The sequence below is a fragment of the Rhineura floridana genome, chromosome 12, assembly GCF_030035675.1.
Source record: "Rhineura floridana isolate rRhiFlo1 chromosome 12, rRhiFlo1.hap2, whole genome shotgun sequence".
NCBI classification, from domain to species: domain Eukaryota; kingdom Metazoa; phylum Chordata; class Lepidosauria; order Squamata; family Rhineuridae; genus Rhineura; species Rhineura floridana.
In genome coordinates this window covers 16,727,188-16,747,536 of record NC_084491.1, presented here as the reverse complement: position 1 = coordinate 16,747,536, position 20,349 = coordinate 16,727,188, and the positions used below count along the sequence as shown (strand labels likewise).

The 20,349-nt window shown below is 43.5% G+C and overlaps 1 protein-coding gene across 3 annotated transcripts in view; it reads right to left on the bottom strand.

The window, feature by feature from the left end:
* Positions 1-20,349, bottom strand: part of DPYSL2 (dihydropyrimidinase like 2) — a 118,273-nt gene that overhangs the window by 58,507 nt on the left and 39,417 nt on the right. For all 3 annotated transcript variants that reach the window (XM_061592294.1, XM_061592295.1, XM_061592296.1), the window contains exons 2-3: positions 17,413-17,501; positions 10,304-10,488 (exon numbers count right to left, since the gene is read on the bottom strand). In XM_061592294.1, the coding sequence (XP_061448278.1) occupies positions 10,304-10,488; positions 17,413-17,501 (274 nt within the window). The remainder of the gene's footprint in view (positions 1-10,303; positions 10,489-17,412; positions 17,502-20,349) is intronic.

Below are 20,349 nucleotides of genomic sequence, written 5' to 3'. Positions count from 1 at the left end.
CCCAACCGGTGTGCCTCCAGATATTGTTGGACCACAACTCCCATCAGCCTCAGCCAGCATTGCCAATGGCTGAGGCTGATGGGAATTGTGGTCCAACTACATCTGGAGGCACACCAGTTGGGAAAGGCTGGTCTACGCCGACTGGCCACAGCTTTCCAGGATTCCAGACAAGCAGTCTCTCCCAGCCCTATCTGGAGATCCTGGGGACTGAACCAGGGACCTTCTACGTGCGAAACAGATGCTCTGCCACTGAGATATGGCCCTACTCTAGGGTGGACTGCACCATTCACAGGTTGCAAGGGGGAGGGAATCATATTTTTGAATGCTCCCTTACATTAAACACTCTACACAAACAGGAGGCAGCAAAGTAGGTGAAAGGCTGAACCAGAATATTCCCCCCGATATGTTGTTTTCCATTTGTAAGCATGTTTTTTTAAAAAAACATGGGGAGCATTCCCAAGTGGCAGCCCTCACCTGTAGGCCACAATAGAACAGTCCATTCAACCAAGTCAGCATTCTACCACATCATCAATGTCTCTGCTGCACATGGAGATTCCTACTTAGCTTCAAAGATTGGGGGGGGGGGAATCACATCTCCATCGAAATTCCACTCCATTTGGAAAGATTTGAGTGGAACTACAGGAAAGACTGCACACAGACAAACATAGACATGCCCTTGCAGTATGACAGCCAATGCGTCCAGGATGGGAGGCAACCATGCCCCCGCCCCGCCTATTTTAATGCTGCCCATGAGTTAAGAGAGGCTTCAGCGTGCCACCCCATAATCTATAGGCACTACACTCATCTCTTTCAATAGGGAGAATGAATTAGCATCAAGGCCTCCAGTGTAAGAGAGGCACAGGTTGCAAATGCAGGTGTAAATAATGTCAACAGCAAGCCTGCTGTGGAATCATATTCACTACATTTCAGCAGTAGTAAAGTCGCAAATTCAGAAGTGCATGATAGTCACAATCACATCCCCTCACAACCATGCCCCCTTCTAAGATTATACAACCTTCTAAAATGATAGAATTATCTGGCCAGACTTGAATACTGCTTTCTCCTTCTCTATCGCTGTCACCATTTGAATGTCCTTTTTCACTGTAAAGAGGTATTGCTTGAATTACTGAATTCAGTGTCTACAGGTTTGTCTCCTGCTGCTACCAAACTGTTTGAAGATGTAGATGGGATGCTATCATCAGGATTCACTGTCTCTTCTTCTGCAGTTACAGAATTCTCATTCTCCACAATTTGTCTTGGCTTTTTGAAGTAGAAAATAATAAAGGCTGGCTTGCCACTGACACTCACTGGGACTCTTCATGGTGACTGATTGGCTCATAGGATGCTAGAGACATAGGGACCCTGCTGGGACCTGACTTCAAAAAAAGGAAGGGGTCTAAGACCCCACCAGAAGCCCAGATGATTACAACCCTGCGTTTTGGGCAGATATACAGACCAGGTTCGCATGTCATGGTAAGACAGAGTACAGCTTATCGCGACTACACAACATCCCAGCTTCCTAGCAAAGATCTTGCAATTGCTTTGCTTCTCAAGGGGCTTTTCAGGTCAGCATGGGTTGACAGTTAAGCCAATGTTTGCCTTAGCGTGCCATCCAAACCCAGGATCCCCCTTAACCATGATCTGTAGCCAAGATGGGCCTCATGATTACAGAATAAAGTTAAGGAGGACAGTCCTTCACCAGGATCCTGGGTTCAGATGGCTGAACTGCTGTGCTAACCTAAAAAACACAGGAAGGACCAAAGCAGCTGCTATCCCCTCCTCGGATGCACGTTTGTACAGAGCTTGGAAAAGTTACTTTTTTGAACTACTACTCCCATCAGCCCCAGCCAGCATGGCCACTGGATTGGGCTGATGGGAGTTGTAGTTCAAAAAAGTAACGTTTCCAAGCTCTGCGTTTGTACTGAACCATGGTTTGACTTAGCATGACATGCGAGCCCAGCCACTGTCTTCTCCCCGGGGGAAAGCTCAAAGGGAAACCATTTCTCGGGCTGGTCAGAAACGGATTTTGCACAGCACTGAGTGGCCAGCCCCCCTCACACACAAAACTCAGAACAGTTGTTAAACTGTTATCTAGCCAGACATGCACACCCTTAAAAATGCTGAAAAACATTTGAAGAAATAAGATATCCATGGCGCCAGGAGAGGTGAGACTGCACCAGAAATGGAGGCTGCGCATGTGAGGAACTAGAAAAGGAGCGGAGATAACAGAAGAGGGGGAAAGGAAACAGTGCCAAGATTCGGTCTCTCTCTCAGGAGCTGAAAGTAACAATTCAATATCTTCAGTGACATAATCAAGGCTTTTTCCAGCCCCAGCTTCTTATTGCTTAAAATATTTTAATCCCTCAAGCGAGTTGCAGTCCTCTTTTCAAAAGGAACTGCGCTTGTTGACGTTCAGGTCTCCTTTCGATTTTGAAGCAAATCTCAGTGGCGCCCAGTTCCTGTGGTATCTCCCAGGGCCATATCTTCCAATGCCTTTCCTTGCCCATATGGCAGTAGTTACCAGGTGGGTCTGTGTCTGCTACAATGTCCTGCAAGAAAAATGAACTCAAGATTCCATTTCAGACCCACTGAAATAAGAGGCAGCAACTTATCTGGCCTGACATGACACCATAATCTTTGTTTATACCCTCCCCCTTTCAAAAAAGACAATCCAGGCCTCCACCCTCACAAAAAGTATCTTTTTCTGGAGTGAAGACAGATGGCATAATAAATCCTATCAACACAACGAGATGCAAAAAGCTGGATGCAACGTGGAAGCATAAGCAGCTGTTTCCTTCCGTGCTAATTGGCAAGCCACGCTAAAGGCTCAGTGGAGCAACGCTTTCATCAGGGAAGGGCACCGGCAGAATCCTGACATTCAAGCAGGACATTAAATTACACTAGCTAGAAAAATAGCACTGGAAAGATGCTTGAAAGGCAGATCAGCTACAGGAACAGAAATACAAAAGGAAATGCAGAGAATGCACACTTCGCTTCATACTTGACGCATTGTCATGATGCATCTAAGAGACATGAAGTAAGAAAAGTGGCAATGTTAGAGTTTGTGTGTGTATAATTAGATATATATGTATATACATATATATATATACACACACACACACACACAACACACATATATATTGCAGGAGAGTGCAGAAATAATGTCTACAGTAGGGCCCCGCTTACCGGCGCTTTGCTTACCGGCGTTCTGCTAATGAGGCAGCTTTCACTGCTGGTTTTAAAGCCGCTTTTGCGGCATTTTCAAGTCATTTTCGCACAACGCGCCCCATTATACTCAATGGGGTTCCGTTTTACGGCGATTTCTGCTTTACTGCAGGGGTCCGGAACGGAACCTGCCGTATAAGCGGGGCCCGCCTATATTAAGACTGGTAGTTTAGAGAATAAATAAAAGGTTTATTAGTACAAAGAGACAAAGTCATACATGCTGAAGCAGCCATGTGGCCTGCACTCAGGGAGCCATTACTGAGAGCAAAGACAGGAAGGGAAGGAAGGAAGGGGAGGAGCAAAGCCTGGAAACACAACAAACACTTTATAGGAGGAATCAGTAACGGGAAGAAAAGACGGACAGAAAGGCAATCCCCCTCCACGGTTCAGGTCACTTGTAACATGTGTTGGTGCTTTACTTCCAACAGCTGGGACAACACCCGTTGGTAAAGGAACAGTGAACATTATCATGAGGCCTATCTTCTATCTTGGCAGAAGTTCCCAAGATGTTATTCGGTATTCAGACAAATCTATCGGGCCTATAACAGTATGCAAACAGTATTTGCAAGTCACAGTAAACCAAGGATGGAGAACCGCAGGCCCAGGGGCCAAATGCAGCCCTCCAGGCCCTCTCTATCTGACCCCTCAGGACTCTCCCTCCTGTATGCCACACCCCTCCCTAGTCCTGCTTTGCACTCTCCTTGAGTGTTTATGCCTGGCTGGAATGTGTCCTTAAACTCAGATAATGGCTGTTGCTTGCCGAGATAGAGGATCTAGAGGGGTGGGAGTCTGTTAGAAACCAGCCCACTATACAAAGGTAAAAATTCACATTCATTGCTCTTCACACTTTTGCCTCTGGCATGTGGCTCCCAGAAGACTGCCCCAAAGAGATTATGGACCTCAGGCTGAAAAGGTTCCACAACTGTGCACTAAACCATAGTTTAGCAGTACGTATGCCTCAACAACGTCCCCCGGGCAACAAACAACAGTTAGTTAATCAAGCCAGATTCATAACCCATGGTTTCAATTTGGCTTGCTTAGCAATTAACCTTGGTTGGTTTTAAACTAAAATTCCTGCTTCATATCTAAACACTAAGCTAACATTCTTTGAAACCAAAAGTAATCTAGGCAGAAGTCTTGCGGCCCAACAGAAGGAGGAAGGGGAGTGCGGAACACATTATCCCAAGACTTCACTAGGTCCACCAGTGTTCCCCACCTACAAAAGTAACCAAGGGTGGTCCTTCCGATGTGGTTGGACTCCAAATTCTAAATCAGTCCTAGGCCAGAGGATAGGAGTTGTAGTCAACAACATCCAGAGATTCCCCTGCCCTGAGGTAATTGTAGAAGCATCCCTACACACAATGGGCTAGTTTGCATGTAACATTAATTACATGGAAATTCACCCACTGGGGGTATTTGACACTAGCTGTACTCAGAGGAGACCAGCTGAAGTTCATAGACACAACTATCTTAAGTTCATTAATTTCAAGGGATCTACCCTGAGCTTAGCTGAACAAAGCCCGCTGTGCTTAGGAATGCTTTCAAAATTCTCATTAGTCAACTAGCTCCCTGGTTCTTGGAAATTCCAAACTGGCTGGGTTTTGTTTCCTAACATTAAGAACCTTCCATCATTTCATTTTTTATTTAATGATTTTGAACAGAGCACTACGCATATACAGTTTGACACAGCTTCCAGTTCACTCATGTCACACAAACACACAAAACACTTATCCACGAGCACACTGATAAAACGCTGGGACAAAATGACCGGCTTGGTATGCTCAGGAGCTGTATAAAAAATGTGTGTGGTGTTTCCTCCCTTCCCCAATGCACAAGTGCATGTGTGCATCAGTTAAACATCACACTCAAGGAATCTTGATGCAATCATTCATACTTTCACATCAGAATTTGGGGGGGAGGGTTGTTGCAATATTTTATCAATGGACCCGTGTACAATGGTTTTCTCTGTTATGATCCCAATCAAGGGAGCTCCACATAGCAGTTTAGTGTAGTCTGGACACTGCTCATGCATGCAAGTTTTCCACAGCATCCTCAAAGTGACATCCTCCCCACCCCCAATTTGATCTAGATTTACCATTGTTTTTTACCGACTGGATTTCCATGGAAAGGGTAAATCCCAATAAAATGGGAAAATAATATGACACGTGTGGGGAACCTTTGGCCCTCCAGATGTTGCTGAACCACAACTCCCATGTCACTGGCCGTTGGCCGTGCTTGCTGTGGCTGGTGGGGGTTGTAGTTCAGCAATATCTGGAGGACCAAATGTCCCACACTCAAGTAATGTGGGGCGGCATTTTGATGCAGATGGTGTTGTGTGGACAAGGCACAAAATGTGCATGCACAAGTAGCATCCAATTCACAATAAACTGCCATGTAAAAGCACCCCAAGGTTTTTGTGGCACCTTAAAAACAGATTTGCTTACGGCATAAGCTTTTGTGGACTGTAGTTCATCAGATGCCTCTCCAACTAATGAAAAGTATCCTGAGCGGGGATGTCACCGCTAATTTGCATGAGTTAATTCCATGAAAGCACTAATTTGTATTTCATTTTCATAACCATGACAGATGCAAAAGTATACCATATATTGTTATTCTGAAATCAGATGGAACAAACTTGGGTCACGTTCACGGGTGGGGAAGGAAGAAGGGCATACAGGACACATGCGCTGCATGCAGAAGGTTCCAGATTCAGTTCCCGGCATTTATAGTCGAAAGAATCTCAAGGTGGGAAGCTGGGAAAGGCTCCTGACCTTGGAGAGCCTCTGCCAATCATAGTAGATGACACTGGCAAACTGGACCAATTATTTGTTTGTTTTTATTATTAGATTTATATCCCGCCCTTCCTCCCAGCAGAAGCCCAGAGCGGCAATTTTACCAAGCTAAATAATTTTAATAAGTAAAATAATTTTACTCAGTAGAAGGCAGCTTATGACGGACTTATCTTTAACAATTCCTCTGCTAGACATAGGCGAGCAGGACTTCCAAGTAGGCAAGTAAACGACATTACATGCAGGTAAGTGAGTGGGCTGGCAGGGAAGGAACAGATCTCTCCATTCCTTCTCCACCAGCCTATTTTATTTTTGTGCTGGCTCCTAGAAGGGAAACCCATCCGTCGGTTCTGACGCTTTAGGAAAGGGTTGTAGCTCAGTAGTGGTAGAGCATCTGCTTTTCATGCAGATGGTCCCAAACTCAATCCCTGACATCTCCAGGTAAAACTGTGAATGTTCCCTGTCTGGAAACCTGAACAGCTGCTGCCAGTCAGTGTAGAGAATGCTGAGCTAGATGGACTAATGGTCTGACTTAGTGTAAGGCAGGCTCCTATGCGCTGTCTCTACTGAACAGGCTGGCAATTAGGAAACTGGTATCCTGCATATCCATGCTGGTCACAGAGGAGTGGACGTTTCTCCTCTACAGCCAGCATGGAAACACAGGCTACCAGTTTCATAGCAGACTGGTTAAAAAAAATGAGGCTACATATTTGTGGGCTAATTTACAAGTCTGGCTCAACATGTTTATACAAATAAATTATGTTAGAGCCTGAGTATAATAGAGGTTTTTTTATTCTAATTGTTTCCAATCCTCTGACAATCTTAAACTCCTCAAACATGAGGGCTAGAGTCTTATTTTTCTACTCTCTATTTCTCAGCAGGCCACGCTAAAAGGGAGGAGCATGCAATGGGACACGGCTGCATGCAATCCATCTGCCAGAAGTAAAAGTGCAATTATCTGTTTTCATCCCTTGGGTTATTAAAACAAATAACACCCATATAAATGTAAATCAAATCGAGTTAAATAATTAACGTTTTAAATTGTGGCAAGACGGGCTCAGAACAGTTTGGTGCCAGTGGTTAATTTTTCATTGAACAGTTGCTTTTCTGCTAAAAAAAATCTCATGACAATGTCCACGGCACACAACAATACTGACCCAAATACTAAAGCAGAACTCTACCACCAAACACAGCATTTAAGCCTCAACAAATTTAGAACAGTAAGAATAGGAGCAAAAACCTAGGTTACAGCTTGTGGCTTGTCTTCAGCAAGACATGAGCCGGGCTTCAGACAGAACACAAAGCCAAACCATGACTCAGCCCTGAGTAGCAGCAGGATCAAGACAGGAGCACTATGGCCACAATCATTTGCACTAAACCATGGTGCAAACCAGGTCACATAATGTCAGCAGATTATTTTGCTTAAAGCTGGTGAAAGCAAGAGCTTAGCAGCTTGAATTTTTGAAGCGACACAGCTAAAATGTGTAACGAATTCGGATTTAAGGTTCTGCAGAAAAAAAGAAAACAAAAAAAGCTTCCAAAACATACATCCACACAAAGAAAAACTCAAATGATGCAAACTGCATACATTTTTACTTAACGCTGGAATAAAATTATGCTTCTAACCATTTACTTTAGAGATTCATAAAAGCAGAGCTATTTTCTATGTACTGTGATGGAGGAAGGTATAAAACAGAAAAAAGGGGGGGGGGAACAATTATGCAAATCTGAATACATTTGCCCAGTTTCCCCAATTTGTAGCAGAAATCAATATCTGCCAACATTTTCCAAGTAACCAAAGGCCAACAGACTCAATTTCATTTCTACAGATTTTGCAGAGGTGGAGTCATTTGCATCTCTGCAAACCTGGAAGGCAAAAATATCACCATGTGCAAAGTGTCAAATTGTGGCTTTCACCTCTGAATCTCTGAAATCCAACTGTCAACCAGTTCCTGTCTCACATTAGATTTTCTTCCTCAGTGTGCAGAGGCACAGGTGCGTGGAAGCCCATAAAGAGTAACATCCAGGACTAAAAACAACCTACACTAAATGAACAATTGTCAGACCTGGCATAAAGCAGTTTCATGTGTTCCTGTTAAGGCATCAAAAGCCAGCCGCTAAAAACAGGGGTAGCCAAGGTGATGCCCTCAGATGTTGCTGGACTCCCAAACAGCATGACCAATGGTCAGAGATAACAGGAGCTGTAGTTCAACAGCTGGAGGGCACTACATTGGCACCTATGAGCTAAAAGCTGATCAAGCTGAGCAAACAGTTGATCATCACCAGTGTACCAAGTGGCTGATCAGCAGATCCCCTTTCCAATCTTGAGAAAACCATGAAAATCTGTGTATCCAATTTAAATTCTATGGAATGCAAATGGTAAGACAAGACAATACGTAAGAAATAAAAGCAGCAATTAAAAATACAATTAAAAATCATATAGCATCTAGCACACTGCACTGCAATTCCTACAACAGGCAGAAAAATCATTAAGTGGTCCGGCAAGACTCTCAACAATTTCCCAGTGGGCCATAGGGGAAAAGGGTTGAGAACCATTGTAGGTACAGCCATTTGTGAGCTAAGGAACTCTGGGTCAACTTGAGGTTGAGTTTGTGAGGAAAAGTCATGTGCATACAGTCCTAATTAACAGTGCCCAGGGGGTGGCTAGTGGGTCCTTTGGGATTTGGGTGTGTGGACAGAGCCCCTTCTCCCCCCATTCAGTGTAAATACATGTAGAAACAACTGCCCACACACTGGTAGAGTTTGTCACATTAAGCCTAAGCCCTTTCATGGTATCTTCACACTGAAGACAGCAAAGGTGGTGGATGAACCTTTGTTTCTCAGTTTCAAGTTCAAGGTTCTAGTTTTTGTGTACAAAGCCCTATACAGCTTGGGACCAGGATACCTGAAAGACTGTCTTATCCCCTATATACCCAGTCAATCACTGCGCTCTGCAGGTGAGGGCCTCCTGCAGATACTATCTTATCAGGAGGTCCATTCTGCACAACACAGGAAATGGACCTTTAGTGTAGTGGCACCGACCCTTTGGGATTCCCTCCCCTTAAATATTAGATAGGCACCATCTCTGTTATTTTTTTTGGCACCTACTGAAGACCTTCCTCTTTCAACAAGCCTTTTAAGTAGAGACCTTACCCATTCTGCTTCTGTGTTGGAATTACGTTTTTAGATGTTTTTAAAGCTTTTTTGTTTTTAAATATGTTTTAATATGTTTTTAAAGATGCTTTGGTTTAATATGTTTTAAAGTCTTTTGTTTTTAAGATGTTTTAGTGTGTTTTTAGTGTTTTTGTTTGCCGTCCTGGGCTTGTTTGAGGAGGAAGGGCAGGATATAAATTTAATAAATAAATAAAATGTGCTGCATTGTGTCTCTGGTCTGACACTGGCACCCAGCGATCCCTTTTGAAGTTAGGGTAATAATTTGTGGCATGGCTGGAAACAGGGCAGTGTTACTTCTGTCTCATCATGGGCTGCTCTTTGAAAGGTTACACTTTTTATAGAACTGGAGTTGGGCAGCCACAATGGGTGGTTTGGAAATGTTGAATAATATCAGTCTGACATGAAAAGGCTGTAGATTGCCCTGCCTAAACGTGGCTGTCCTCTGCTCAATAAAATCATAGCTTTCCCACAAGGAAGTTCTGCAAATGACAGAGCTGCTTCCTCTTTAATAGGTGGACTGTCACCTTTTCCCCCACACAAAGTAGCAGCACTTGCAAAGGTAACCTGAGTTTGCAAATAAAATTCTCTCTTATGCCTTCATGGGAAAAGGTGTTGTGGCAGAGATGGAGCAACTAAATAAAGTAACAAAAGTAGAAATTACACATTAGATAACCAAACGACAATCATATCAAAGAGCTCATGGTCTAAAGTAGGGGTGGCCAAGAAGTACCCTCTTGTTGTTGAATTACAGCTCCCATCAGCTCCAGCCAACATGACCAATGGTGAAGGATGACGGGAGCTGTAGTCTAAAACAAGTGGAGATAGCACTACGTTGGCTACACCTGGCCTAGACACAAGTTTATTGCCTCAATGAGAACTTGGACAAATTCTTGGTGCATTGATTGACTCTGTTGGCAATCTTCTCCACATTACAGAATCAAGGTTAGGCCAATGCATTGTTTCCATTGGCCACAACTCTATATTGATTTATGCAGATTGTTTCAACCAGAGCCTTTTCCTCATTTGCCCCAGAAGCAGCATACACACTCTCTTCCTCCATATTACAAGTATTGACATTTAGTCTAGTACATTTAGATGAGAGAGAGAGACCTTACTGATCATAGTGGTGCCTCCAGCTAAAGCTGCTTTTGTTCCTTGGAAGAAGTCATCAGAAGAGGTCATCCCTTGGTCAGGCATCTGGAATCGAGTGTGGACGTCGATTCCTCCAGGGATCACCATCCGTCCATGAGCTTCTATAGTTTTCACTCCCCCTGGCACAATCAGGTTCTCTCCAATTTGTCTAAGAGACACAATTATTTATGCAGTCATACCAAATGTCAAAACCTCATGGATGGAGTCAAACGCACACCCAAGGGTGCCTCTAAACCAGCCTTTCCCAACCAGTGTGCCTCCAGATGTTGTTGGACTACAACTCCCATCATCCTCAGCCAACATTGCCAATGGTCAGGAAAGATTGGAATTGTGGTCCAACAACATCTGGGGGCACACTGGTTGGGAAAGGCTGCTCTAAACGTTCATGAGACTTCCCCCCCTTCCTCCAATTATATTTCTAGAACTTTCCAGCAATACAATAGGCAGTGTGGTCAGATGAACTGCAGCAGCCTTGTGTTGTCAACTTCATCCCAACGGAAAAGAGAAAAAGTAGCATATAATAATCAACTCCTTTTTTTTCACCTCTGCTTTGCCAATAGGCATGCTTGCCTCCAAACAACACCAAACGAGCTGTGCTTGCTTGTCTGTAAGCCGTGGAAGTTACATAAAAACGATGTGTTATTGAATCCCAATGAGATCTAACTTCTAGGAGGACATGCTTAATGCATACCCTTCCCTTGACGGGACAAAAAGAGTCCCGTTACACCAGACCTCTGGCTGATTTGCAATAGGTCAGCAAAGGTTTCTCACACCTAATTGTTTAACAATGGCAACAACAACATGACTTTTTCCACCTAAATTAGGCTGCTAGGAGTGGCCTTTTGTGTGAAAGGACTGTGAACTCTGGTACTGAATACAAACTCAGAATGGGCTCAGAGGTGTGCTGTTCTTTAATTCTATGTCTTTTACACCTGGCTCTGGTTGGTAGATCTGGGGGTTCAAGTAAAACAAAAACAAATCAAGTGGATCTGTCAAGCCTGAAGTCTGCCCAACCCCATGTTACACCTTAAATTCCAACGCATTTATTGTAGCATATGAGCTTTCATCCTCCTCTTCGGATGCACACCTTAACGTGGTGAGGGGGTTTGAGAGTGTTGAAGAAGCTGAGAGCAATGCCGTCAGGAGTCTAGACCAAGAGGCTACACTCCTAGCAGGGGCACCCAAGGAGGAATGGTGAAAGCTGAGACACCAGACTAAGATGCATCCAGACTCAGAGGAAGGCAATGGTAAACCACCTCTGAATATCTCTTACCACGAAATCCCTACGAACAGAGTATCCAAAGAGATCACTGATTCATAGGGTTGCCATAAGTCGTAGTCGACTTGGAGGCACATAACAACAACAACAAATGAGCTTTCATGGGTCAGAGCCTACTTATCAGATGCATGAAACTGTAACCACAATGAGTATGCATTTAATAAGTATGCACTCTGGGGCATGAAAGTGAAATGCTACACTATAGACTAAAGCACGATGGGGCTCTCTGGCTGGTTTTGCTGCAACGGATTAACAAGGCTACCCGTCCAATCTGCTTCCTGATACAACGTCATCTGCCAGATGCCTCTGGCATAACGCTGGAGAATCTAATTACACTGACCTCATTAAACAAAGAGGCTGGAACATGGGAAGCTGCCTTATGCTAAGTCAGACCACTGGACTATCAAGCTCAGTATTGTCTACACTGACTGGCAGCAATTCTCGAGTGTTTCAGACAGGCGTCTCTTCCAGCCATAGCTGGAGATGCCATTGGGGATTGAACCGGGACCATCTGCATGCCAGACAGATGCTCTACCACTGAGCTAGCGACCTTCCCCAATCCTTTAATTGATTTGCTGAACAAAGGCTCCAGTACAGTCTTCCCCAACCTGGTGCCCTCCAGACATTTTGGACCACAACTCCCATCACCCCAGCCACCACAGCTACGCTGGCTGGAGCTAACGGGAATTGTAGTCCAAAACATCTGGAAGACATAAGGTTGGGGACAGCCGCTCTAGTAGATCGTGGGGGTGGGTCAAATGCCTCCCACACACGTTCAACAAGTGTATGAGCAAGGAACAGCGAACATGCCCCCTCCACAGCCACCAGTGCCATCCTCCTCGACAGCCACAGGTCTAGTGTCAGCATGAATGTACAGTTGTGTGCACGCAGGGACCCCTTCAAAATGAAAAACATGTCACCAACAGGCGAGTCAGAGGCATGACTTGCTGTGAACATGTCAATGACAGCAGAAGGGAAATGGCCACTTCTGCTCTTTGTATTTATATAAGGGTGCTGAGAGTTGTGAGGAGAGACTGCTATTCCCCTCACATCTGGAGGACACCAGCGTACGAAAGGCTGTACTGGAGCCTTTATTCAGGCGACAGACAGTTGCTACCAAATTTCTGCTGTGAACATTCAGGGGGTCATTTAAAAAAAATAGTTGCATATGGAACATCATCATCAGTGATGTGCTTGTCACTGACTACTCTAACTTTACATTCTGAGTTAAAGAACAGTCTTGTTGAACATGTAGCCAAGAGAGGCAACTCTCCATGTATAACCATGATCCTTTCTCCTTCGCAAAGCAAGTTTTATTTCAAGGAAGTCTGGAGTATGTTTTATTACGCCAGGCAGCAAGTGCAGCAAGGAACTCCTAGAGTGGACATTCAGTGGATTTGGGGTAGGGCTTCCAGTCCTACTTCAACAGTGTAATCCTGTGCATGCTCCTTGTGGCACCTGCCCTTTGACATTCACTCCCTTTTCATTTTAGATTGGTGCCATCCGTGTTGTCTTTTCGGCACCTACTGAAGATCTTCCTCTTCCAACAAGCCTTTTCAGTACAGACTTTTATCCCAGTCTGCATCTGTGCTGGAAATGTTGTAAGATGTTTTTAAAGACATCCTTAAAGAAGATGTTATGTTTTTAAAGATGTTTTTAGTGTTTTATCATTTGTTGCCTGCTGCTCGAGGCTCCTTCCGGGAGGAAGGGCAGGATATAAATTTAATATTTTTTTAAAAAAAATAAGAAGCTTACTCACAAGTAAGTCACATTGTGCTTCATGTAGTTTACTCTCAAGTAAGTGTGCACAGGATTTCAGCCTAAGACCTTGCGCAATTGACAACCTACAGCAGGTCCCCAGGTGTTGTTGGACTACAATTCCCATCAGCTCCACCCAGCATGGCTAATGGTTAGGAATGAGGGGAATTGTAGTCCAGCAACATCTGGGGGTCAAAGGTTGGGAATGGCTGACCTACACCTTAGAAACTAAGCTAGGCAAAGCTGGTAGATTAGGTGGCCGAGTTTGCAAAAAGCGCTGCAGCCACACATGTTTAACAGTGAGAGGAACGCCCTAAGGCATACTCACTAAAGGGGAAGGGATGAGAGCTCAGTGGTACAGCAAATAGTTTGCATACAGAAGGTCCCAGGTTCAATTACCAGCATGTCCAATTCAAGCAGCTTTCCCCATCCTGGCATCCCACTCCAAGATGTTTTGAACTACAACTCCCATCAGCCCGAGCCAGAGTGGTTGTGCTGGCTGGGGCTGATGGGAGTTGTAATTCAAAACATCTTGGGGGAAGGACAAGCTAAAGGATCTCAGGGAGCCAGTGATGGGACAAAGCTCTGCCCGAGACCCTAAAGAAGCCTTCCCCAACCTTGGATCCCCAAATGATGTTGGACTGCAACTCCCATCATCCCTAACTAGTAGCCAGGCCAGCTGGGGACAATACGGTTATACCCCAATAACATACAAGAGCCCAAGGCTGAGGGAAGCTTCTCTAGAGCACTGTTCTTCAATCTAGGGTCCCCAGATGTTCCTGGACTACAACTCTCATCATCCTTGGCCATTGCCGAAGCTGGCTGGGTTGAAGGGCATTGTAGTCCAACAACATCTGGGGACCCAAGATTGAAGAACAGTGCTCTAGAGTACTGGTCTTCAACTAATGGGCGAGGACTTAGGGTCGTAGCCTAATCCAAAGTGGGTCACAATAGCAGTACTATCACCATACAAATACATGGTTAAAAAAGTAAAAGTAATGGGTCCCACAATGCAGTGTACCTTGGATTAAAGGTAGGTCCCAGGTCTGAAAAAGGTAGAAGACTACTGCTCTAGAGAGTAGAATAATATTGAACCCAATATTATTTAAGATATTTATATACCCCTTTTCAAACAACCCTCACTAACTGGCTTGCACTGAAACAAAACGTCAATTAAAGCCATTTAATAAAATAACTAAGGCCACATCCACATTTAAAGCAGTATTCTACCTCTTTAACAAGCATAGCTTCTCCCAAAGAATCCTGGGAACTGTCATTTGTTAAGGGTTCTGCTCATTGTTGGGAGAGACCCATTCCCCTCACAGAGCTACAATTCCTAGAGTGGTTTAACCATCAATCCCTCTTCCCTGGGAACTCCAACTAACCTTTTTATTTTTTTGCATCCAACTAACTTTTACTCACAGTAGAACCACTGAAATTAATGAACCTAACTTAGTCATGTCCATTAATGTTAATGGCTTTCACTCCCAGTATGACCAACGTTAAATGCAGCAAAATGCTATTATTATTACTATTATTTCTTGGCTGAAATGCTTAAGGAATGCCTTTTATTGTGAATGTGCTACTGATTTGAATTCCAATGAGTTTACTGTCGCCTTGGCTTTCCCACAACTCTTGGCCTTGTATTATCAGTTTAGATTTGAAGATGGAGTTAAAATCACTGATCAGGATCCCTGTTGTGTTCAATGATAAGTTATGTTACAAGTTGGGTTGCCAGTTCATTTGCAAATATGAACAGAACTAAGCCAATAACTACACAGGACCTAGTCAGGAGACAGGCTCACGTTGCTTCTTCAGTAGCACTCTTGATACCCAGATGCCAGAATATACAGCGTTTGTGGGGAACCTTTGGTGCTCCAGATATTATTGGACTAGGAGATGTAGTTCAGCAACATCTGGAGTGCCAAAGGTTCCCCACCTCTGGTATAAAGAATGAACGTGTATAGGGACACATACAGCCATCATTCATAAAGCATAAGAATTAGTTTTACCTTTGTCACCAAAGCATTCTTAACAACTCTTTTAAGTAGATACCTTATCCCAATAGAAACAGTGCCTTGCAAAAGTGCTCAGACCCCTGACCAATGCTCTCATATTACTGAATTACAAATGGTACATTGTAATTTCGTTCTGTATGATATTTTATTCTGAAACACTGAAACTCAAAATCAATTATTGTAAGGTGACATTGGTTTTATGTTGGGAAATATTTGTAAGAAACATAAAAAACTGAAAAACTTTTCTTGCATAAGTATTCAACCTCCACACATTAATACTTGTTAGAGCCACCTTTCGCTGCAATAACAGCTTTAAGTCTTTTGGGGTAGGTATGTACCAGCTTTACACACAGAGTCGGAGGGATTTCGACCTATTCCTCTTGGCAGATTCAGGTTGTTCAGGTTGGTTGGACGTTGCTTGTGGATCGCAATTTTCAAAGAGCACCACAGATTCTCAATAGGATTGAGATCGGACTTTGATTGGGCCACTGTAGGACATTCATCTTTTCATTACTGAGACACTCCAATGTTGCTTTGACTTTGTGCTTGGGATCATTGTGCTGCTGAAAGTGAATTTTCTCCCAAGCATCAGTTTTTTAGTGGACTGAAGCAGGTTATCTAGCACTATTTCTCTGTGTTTTGCTCCATCCATTCTTCCTTCAATCTTAACAAGATGCCCAGTACCTGTGATGAGAAGCGTCCCCACAGCATGATGCTGTCACCACCATACTTCATTGTACAGATGATGTGTCTTGAGGCATGAGCAATGTTAAGTTTGTGCTACACATAGCGCTTTGAGTTTTGGCCAAAAAGCTCCATCTTTGGTGTCATCTGACCACAAAACCTTTTCCCACATCACAGCTGGGCACTCTCATGCTTTCTGGCAAACTCCAGACATGCTTTCAGATGGTACTTTTTGAATAATGGCATCTCTCTTGCCACCCTCCCATACAGGCCAGTGTTATGCAGAGCTCTTGATATGGTTGACTGGTGCACCACTACTCCACTCCCAGCCACTGAACTCTCTAGCTCCTTCAAAGTGATTGTTGGCCTCTCTGTGGCTTCTCTCACAAGTCTCCTTGTCCGAGCACTGAGTTTTGAGGGATGGCCTTTTCTTGGCAGTGTCTGGGTGGTGTGATGCAGCTTCCACTTCCTGATTATTGACCCAACTGTGCTCACTGGGTATCCAAACACTTGGATAATTTTGTACCCTTTTCCTAATCTATGCATTGGTATTACATTATCTCGCACTTCTATAGAATGCTCTTTGGTGTTCATTTTCCTTCAGATTTACAGCCTAACCAATGATCATTCAACATTGGGGGTTTTATCCTGACCATGTGACAGCAACTTTAATAGTTCACAAGTGGAGGCCAATGGTAAGGTAACTGTGTCCTCGATAGGGCAATTTCTTTCATTTGTGTAAACTGGAAGCTTCCACAGCACAGGGGTTGAATACTTATGTAAGCAACAGGTTTCAGTTTTTTATGTTTCTTACAAACGTTTACCAATGTAAAACCAATGTCACCTTACAATAATTGATTCTGAGTTTCAATGTTTCAAAATAAAGTATCACACAGTACAAAATAACAATGTATCATTCAGTAATAGAGAGTATTGGTCAGGGGTCTGAATACTTTTGCAGGGCACTGTACCTGCATCTTTATTGGAATTGTTTTTAAGATGCTTTGTTTTTAAAATATTTTTAGGTTTTTATCATATGTTTGTCACTCTGGGCTCCCTTTGGGAAGAAGTGTGGGATATAAATTTAATAAATAATAACCCAATGATGAAGCCAAACCAAAAATGGCATATCACTGAATTTAATGGGATTTGCTCCCAAGTCTGCTAAGATTGCAACCTCAAAATGTTTTAAGAAAAAATCTTCCATCACTGACAATGCTAAGCACCAGTTTCTTCTTTTATTATTATTTTAAACCTTTACGCTGTTGTGTTACAACATTTTACATTTCTGATGTACAATCTCACTACAAAAATGTAATTACTATGTACTTACTTTATTAATCCATCTTCCATGTAAATGTCTGCATAGAAAGATTGGTCATCATTAACTATTTTACCACCCTTGATCAAAAGGCGATCACTCTGAAACAAAGAGACATCAGACAATACTTAATTATTGGGTGACAAGTACGCAGTGCCAGGTTAAAAAGCAGAGGCAGGGGGAGGGATCTCTCTTTGAATCATTCAAAGGCCATTTCATATAAACAAGTCAGCTGCGATGCTTTCAGCTGGAAAGATGAAATGATGCTTCAGTACCGCAGAGAGACATTTTCGTCAATCTAACCCTCAGTAAAACAAAATAAAACAGTAAAAGTGAGGTTACATTTACAGGTTTTAGAAATCTGTTTATTAAGCACAATCTATCACCAATTAAAATAACCTTTCTAAGATTTGGCTACTGCAAAGCAACATGCACTGTTTCAGATGTGGCATGTTAATGGCTTTCCAAAAAGCCGTACTTTTTAATTTAGCTGAAAGCTTAACTGTCTAAAGACACCACAGAGGTTACTTCACTTAGGGCTGTTCTGAGTCAACTGGCAGTCAGGGAAAATGACCAAAAGTCTGTTGCCATGGAATTTCCAACAAAAACAAGCCCTTTCAGCTCAATGCTAGAAAGGTTTCAGTTCAGGAGATATTTTCTCGCCTCTTATTCAGCTACTGTGTATTGCAATAAAACAAATCCAGAGTCACTAGTTAAGCTGGGGGGTGGGGAGTTCAAAGCCTAAGTGACTACATTTCAACCAGATGAAAATGTTTTACTGGCAGAAACAGAAGCATTGACATTGCAGTAGCATTGCAGCAAGCACAATGAAACATGAGGGTTAAGACATGTCTTTTTTGCATACTGTACACCAGATGCTGCCAGATTACAACTCCCATCAACCCCAGCCAGCTTAGCCAATGGCCAAGGTTGATGGGAGTTGCAGTCCAACAACATCTGAGGACTCAACGTTGAAGAACAGTGCTGTACACTATGGATGGAGAAACCTATGACTCTCCTGATCAGTGGTGGGGAACCCCATCAGTCCATGGGGCCACCCCATCTGGCCGGTGAGGGCCCTTTTGGCTAAGCCTCGCCCACCTGCCCTTAGAGATGGGCAAATATGTCCATTTCAGTTTCTTCCCATTCCGCATTTTTCTGATCTTGTTCGGTTCTCCTCATTTTTACATCAGTTTGCGCATTTTTTTTTTTAAAAAAGGCTTCATGAAAATCCATCAGCATTTTTGTACAAATTTCTCCTATACACATTTTTACAAAGCAATTTTGCCTAAATAATGTTACCTTTTATGTTACTTTCACTAACATTTGCACTTTATACACACTTTATGCTATCATATGCATTTTTGTAATGACTACTCAGCTGGAGGACTGGATTGCAAAATTCGGACAAGTGTAAATTTTGAAGGATAGCTGTGTTTTGGTTCACATAATGTTTTGGAAAATGCAAATTTGGCAAGTCTGCCTTTAAATGAAAACTGGATCACATTTCTCCCCCATCTGTACCTGCTCTACACCTGATGTCTGATGTCATACATAACATGATGTGAGATGTGAGGTACATCAACCCAAAGGGGGTTGTAGGCACTACCCATTGGTTGATGGGCAAAGCTTTCAGCTGATCCTGAACACTATCAGCTGATCCTGATTTCAAACAGCACATGAAGAAGCAGCTCGCCCACCCTGCCCAAGTTCCCTTTTCCAACTGCCTCACTCATGCTCCAGATATTGCTGGATTCCAACTCCCATTAGCCTCAGCCACCATGGCCAATGGCCAAGGATAACCAGGGACGTAGTTGTCTGGGTTCATGGAATGTCATACACCTGTTACTTTTGTGGCAGCAGGGTCCAAGCCAGGTTCCTATGTATGAGCCAATCAGCATGAAAAGGGAACATGTTACCCACTGAGAAAAGTCTTTGTCCTTTCATACTGATTGCAGCCAATCAGAGTGAAAGGAGGCGAGTCTGCCACTGAGAAGACTCTTCTCAGTAGCTAACACAGCCTGCCCTTTTATTCTGATTGGCACCTAAGGATGTCTGTTGTAGTGAGGTATGGACTCACGAGACAACAGGAAGAGCAAGGAAGATGAGAGAAAGTGGAAAGGTGGCTGTGAGGGGGTGTGGCGTGACTATCATGAAGGAAACCTGCACTTCTGAATTTGCCACTACACTACTGTGGATAACACATGCTGCAGTCCAGCAAAATCTGAAGAACTGCAGGTTTCACCAGCACTACCATATGCTGTAAACCCAGGGTGGGCAGAAGGTCAATTGGGATCTACTGTAGATCTCTTGATGATTTGCTGTGCATCAGCAAGGATTTCTGACCCTCCAATAATTTAAAAACAGCAAGGGTGTTTTTTTTTTTTAAAAGTTAGTTTGGAATAATCACTTCTCTCAGGCTTTCACTTGTGAATAGGAGCATTAACTATTGCCTTTCAGCAGTTTTGTGCAGTTTTGCTTACCAGATCCCTGATGTGTAGTAACTGAGATGTGGGTCTGTATAAGATATAGGTCAATAAGCAACCCCTGAGCCACCCTTTTACATCAGACTCAAGACCACCCTAGCCGCTATTTTCCTCCTTGCTCCAGTAGATAGACTTTGGGGTTCTACTAAAAAAATGGGAGTTGATCCCACAAGCCTGAAATCTGGGCTATATATGAATACTGTAAGAAGAGAACAGCCATGCATGAAACAAAGAGAGAAGGGAGGGGTCATAGATCAGAGGCATAGCACATGCTTTGCATGCAAAAGGGACCATGCTCAGTTTCTGGAATCTGCCGTTACAAGGATCTTCAGTAGCCTAGCACAAACATCTGCCAGATGGTTATTGGAGAGCCCCTCCCAGTATATAATAGGAAACATTGAGTTAACACAGGGGCAAGGCAGCTCACATGAAAGAGATACCACATCTCTTCACTAAGAGGAAG